The 4293-nt window shown below is 41.5% G+C and overlaps 1 protein-coding gene across 1 annotated transcript; it reads right to left on the bottom strand.

Moving 5' to 3' along the window:
* Nucleotides 1-358: 358 nt before the first annotated feature.
* LOC141173587 (uncharacterized) lies at nt 359-4010 on the bottom strand. Its single transcript, XM_073657888.1, has 3 exons — nt 3847-4010; nt 1824-3693; nt 359-1177 (listed from the first exon to the last, which is right to left on the bottom strand). Exons 1-3 carry the CDS (start codon nt 4008-4010, stop codon nt 359-361), a joined length of 2853 nt encoding a protein of 950 aa, XP_073513989.1.
* Between the last annotated feature and the right edge of the window lie 283 nt (nt 4011-4293).

The following is a 4293-nucleotide window of genomic DNA, read 5'->3' as shown; positions in this document are numbered from 1 at the left end:
TGTCCCTACAATAGGACTAAGCTGATTCCCTACGATGCAGCGGGGGACCTGTTCCTTGTGAGCAGACCTGCCTAAGTCCTCGGCTAGTCTGAACGCAGACCTATAGATATAAGGGAGGGGTCCCTACTAGAACTAAGGACTGGGATGTAGATGGACACCTCCTAGCAGAAATTGTAGCAGAGCAAAGACAAACAAACAAAAAGTACTAGTGGTCCAAAGACCAAGCAAACTACAGAGTTAGGTACAAGGCACCTGGCTAGCTTAAGAGTAAAAGAAACACTGAAGTCCAGCAAGGCCAGAAGGGCGGAGCTGGATTATATAGACAGAAAGTCATGTGACCAACAAAATAGAAAAAGAACTAACAGGAGGGTTCTAACACATATATGGTAATGTTTTGTCCAAAGATGTCAGTCACTAAACAGCCAGTGCACAGCACACCAGAAGGAATTTCTATGACATCATCTCCAAGGTTGTGTTCATTTGACGGCTCACCGTTTCCTAGTTTAAGCAACCAACTGCTGTATTCTGGATCACTGGAGCACAAGTTGTTGAATAGCAGCAGTCTTATAAAGTTTTTCCAGTGTTTAGAATATTTAACAAAGGAGTCTACAATTTCTGTTCTTGTGGCATTAGCAAGTACAGGAAGGCATTGTCTGAAGTCTCCTCCAAAACCGAAAACTTTACAACCAAAAGGTACTTTATTTTTGTCAGCAACATGTGTTGTCATGACATCACGTAGAAGTCTATCAATGACATTCAAAGCATGGTTTTGTGCCATTGTGCACTCATCAATGATAAAAAGTTTAGTATGCTGTAACTTTTTGGCAGCATTGGTATCACTTTTAATCCTGGAAACAGATGTTTCATTGATAGGAATTGGTATGCCATAAAGAGAGTGCATTGTTCGTCCTCCTTGTAGCAAGTTAGCTGCTATTCCTGTTGTGGCTGCAGGTGAGACAACTTCTCCTGGTCCTCTTACATAATGTATGAGTAGATGGTATAGGTAGGTTTTTCCACTGCCACCAGGGCCATCAATAAAGAAGCACTTAGGTGTTAATGTGTCTTGTAAAGTTTGAACTATGGCCTCGTAGGCAAAACGTTGCTCCTGATTCAGAGTTTCTTTCATCTCTGCAGACTTTGTCAACTCATATTCCTTATCATAGTCCTCTTCTTGAGGCTTAAGGCCCCGTCACACTTAGCGACGCTGCAACGATCCAGACAACGATACGACCTGTCAGGGATCGTTGCTGCGTCGCTATGTGGTCGCTGGTGAGCTGTCAAACAGGCAGGCTCACCAACGATCAGGGGAGCAGCGACATCGTGGAAAGAACCTTTCCACGATGTCCTGCTCCTGGTTACGAGCCAGCTGAAGCAGGAGCAGGCTGGTAACTATGGTAAACATCGGGTTACTAGGGGCACACGCACACCTAGTAACCCGTTGTTTATCATGGTTACCACTCTGCTACAGTGAGCGGGAGGTTACCGCTCACTTCAGCAGGCTCGTAACCATGATAACAACGGGTTACTAGGTGCGCGTGTGCCCCTAGTAACCCGATGTTTATCATGGTTACCAGCCTGATCGCTGCTCCCGCTTGTCACACACAGCGATGTGTGCTGACCAGCGGGAGAGCAACGACCAAAAAATGGTCCAGGACACTTTGCAGCGATCAGCGACCTCACAGCAGGGGCCTGATCGTTGCAAAGTGTCACACATAGCGACATCGCTGGTGAGGTCGCTGTTGCGTCACCAAAACCGTGACACAGCAGCGATCTCGCTAGCGATCTCGCTATGTGAGACGGGGGCTTTACTTTTTTTTCTTTGCTGGTCGTGGTAAATTGAAATCATCAAAATACTTCCCATGGATAAGCAGCACATCTTTCATAGCATAGCCTTCACAATTGATGCAATCTTCTGTGTTATTGTGGTATCTGTGACAATAGTCTTTTAAAAAATGTTCCTTAAACTCATTCCACAACTCTAGGGGATTAGTAGGTGGGCCAAAAACACAGATGTAAGCAAACATCTCCTGAAGTTGTGTAGGCATGTTCAGAACGGTGGCATCTATTATAGTATTTTTCCAGACACTGTCATTTATTAATAATCCTAGTGCTAATGCAGCATCTTTAAATGTTTGATGTGTAACACCATTTATGGATTTAATGCTCTCAAAACTTGTTGGGCCTTTTACATGCAATAATAACAAACGTAAATAATATCGTTCTTGGTCTTTCATACTAATTGTATACATTGTTCCAATTACTTTTTTGCCTCGTTGCTTTCTGGGTTCCCGTGTACCTTGTTTCCAAACATAGTGCTCAGGAATTTCTCGGTAGTAATATTGATGTGCATTTAGGTCGATCTTATTAAAGTTAAAGTACGCCATTAGTGTGGAATTATTATGGATCTTTTGTTGAATGTTGTCAATGGGATCGTCTTCATGAAAATATAGTGGCTGAGAGTTAGGCAGGTGTACCGCTAGGCGAATGATGGCATGAGATTGTTTATGCATTGGACAACCAAATATTCTCCATTCAGCTTCTGGTGCACTGACATATCTCGAATCAACAAATTGGCTTGTTTCATCATGTTTGATGTCTCTTTGAGCTATTTCAATATTAGCCTTGTCGTGCCCTTTGTATACATATTTAAACAAATATTTTACACTTTGGATGGAAGCACAGATTTCCACATTAATGTGGTAGTTGTATTTTTTGAGCAAATAGTGGTTATATGGAACAATCCATGAATTATCAATTGTCTTTGAATGATGGTCGTATGTTCTCCCAATATTTCTGCGGTAACTTGGATAGCCGTCCATTTCTTTGATGGTATATTCTTGGTATTTTTTGGGGAAACCTTTGGAACACTTCCCATTATCCATACAGAGAGAGTTAGGATTGGCTTCTCCACAGGGACTATGAATCACGTTCTTAATAACAATGTTGTGGAGCTGTGGGTATTTTGTTTCATTGGGAATTTCTGCCCATACTATGTTGTCCATGTCCTCTTCAGTTCTTATTTTTGAATTGCTTTCAAGGATTATTAAAATATGTGCGTGTGGCTGACCGTGCTTTTGAAACTCGATGACATGGACGGCTGTGGTGACCTCTCCAAATAAGCCATTGTTGATGTCCGCTAATAGGGAATCAAGTTTAATTTTAAAAACACGTGCCACCAAGTCTGGCCTATGTTCCACACGTTGCCACGGTTCTAAATTTTGTGTAATCTCAGTCCACTTGGGATTGCATGTCATGGTGACAAACAGATCTAGTCGACCATACTTTGTTACTGTACGCATAGCATCCTGGTAGCGCTGTTGCATGTTTCTTGGACTGCCTTCAAAAGAGGATGGCAAAATTACTGTCTTTCCAACTGGGATGCCCTTTTCAATAGATTTTTTTAGTAAATGTTCTTGTAGGAGGCAGTAATTTTCCATTTTTAAATCTTTCTGGTGCATTCTGATGTAATGTAGATGATTTGCCTCAATTTTGGCATATGTATCGACCAAATATTGCTGTGTGAGTTTGCCACCATTGAATAGTGGATTAAAACCCTTCCTGACCGATAATACAAAGATATAGTACTGAAGTTGAGTTATTCTTCGGGCACTATTTCCCTGTTGTTTTAGACCGTCATGCCAACCTTGGTCTCCATAAGGGAAAAAGATAGGATACAGTAGAGCAACCAAATTGCTATGGAGAATGCTGATGCGTTGTGTTTTTGGAGCCAGAGGGTTGCATGAATCAGGTTTTAAATGAATTAATATGTCTCTATTGAAGGGAGGCTCACTATCTTCATTGTGAAAGACAACTACAACTTCACTCACCGTTGGGTTGTTGTATCACCTTGGATCTTGAGTCCTATCTTGCTTAATAGCCATTGTGATGATTGGCATGACAGTTCCATTTTGATGAGCTTTGATTGGTTCTTGTTGTTCCACATTGCGTAGCATTTGGTAGGCAGCAGCGAATGGATTGATAGCATTCAGTTGCTCAGCGATAATGTTCATCAATGTAGGATGACATTTTTCATTTTCTTTTTTTTGAGCCTGAGTTCATTTGCATTAGCGGTATCCAGTATATAAAGTTGAAAAAATTTTGATTGGTCTTCGTCTGTTGGATGTAGTATGCCTGTTCGATGATAGATCTGTGAAAACAGTATGGGCCATATCCAGGTGGTGGTGAAATACTTGCTTCCATAGAGGCAAAAGCAAAAGAACTGTTGATACTGCGAATATTGTCCTTGAAATTTTTGCTGAATTCACTTTCTCCTGTCATCATCTTTTTTAATTC

The sequence above is a fragment of the Phyllobates terribilis genome, unplaced genomic scaffold (genome assembly GCF_046119375.1).
Source record: "Phyllobates terribilis strain yellow unplaced genomic scaffold, ASM4611937v1 Scaffold_13__5_contigs__length_258822181, whole genome shotgun sequence".
NCBI lineage: Eukaryota > Metazoa > Chordata > Amphibia > Anura > Dendrobatidae > Phyllobates > Phyllobates terribilis.
Note: the sequence above shows the minus strand (reverse complement) of the source record. Positions and strands in the feature narration are given on the sequence as shown.

Coding starts and splice junctions, on each gene's coding strand:
- LOC141173587 (XM_073657888.1), bottom strand. CDS start 4,010: ATGAACATTATCGCTGAGCAACTGAATGCTATCAATCCATTCGCTGCT. Junction 3,694..3,846: donor GATAGGACTCAAGATCCAAG/GTGATACAACAA, acceptor CATTCTCCATAG/CAATTTGGTTGCTCTACTGT. Junction 1,178..1,823: donor ATTTCAATTTACCACGACCA/GCAAAGAAAAAA, acceptor CGGGGCCTTAAG/CCTCAAGAAGAGGACTATGA.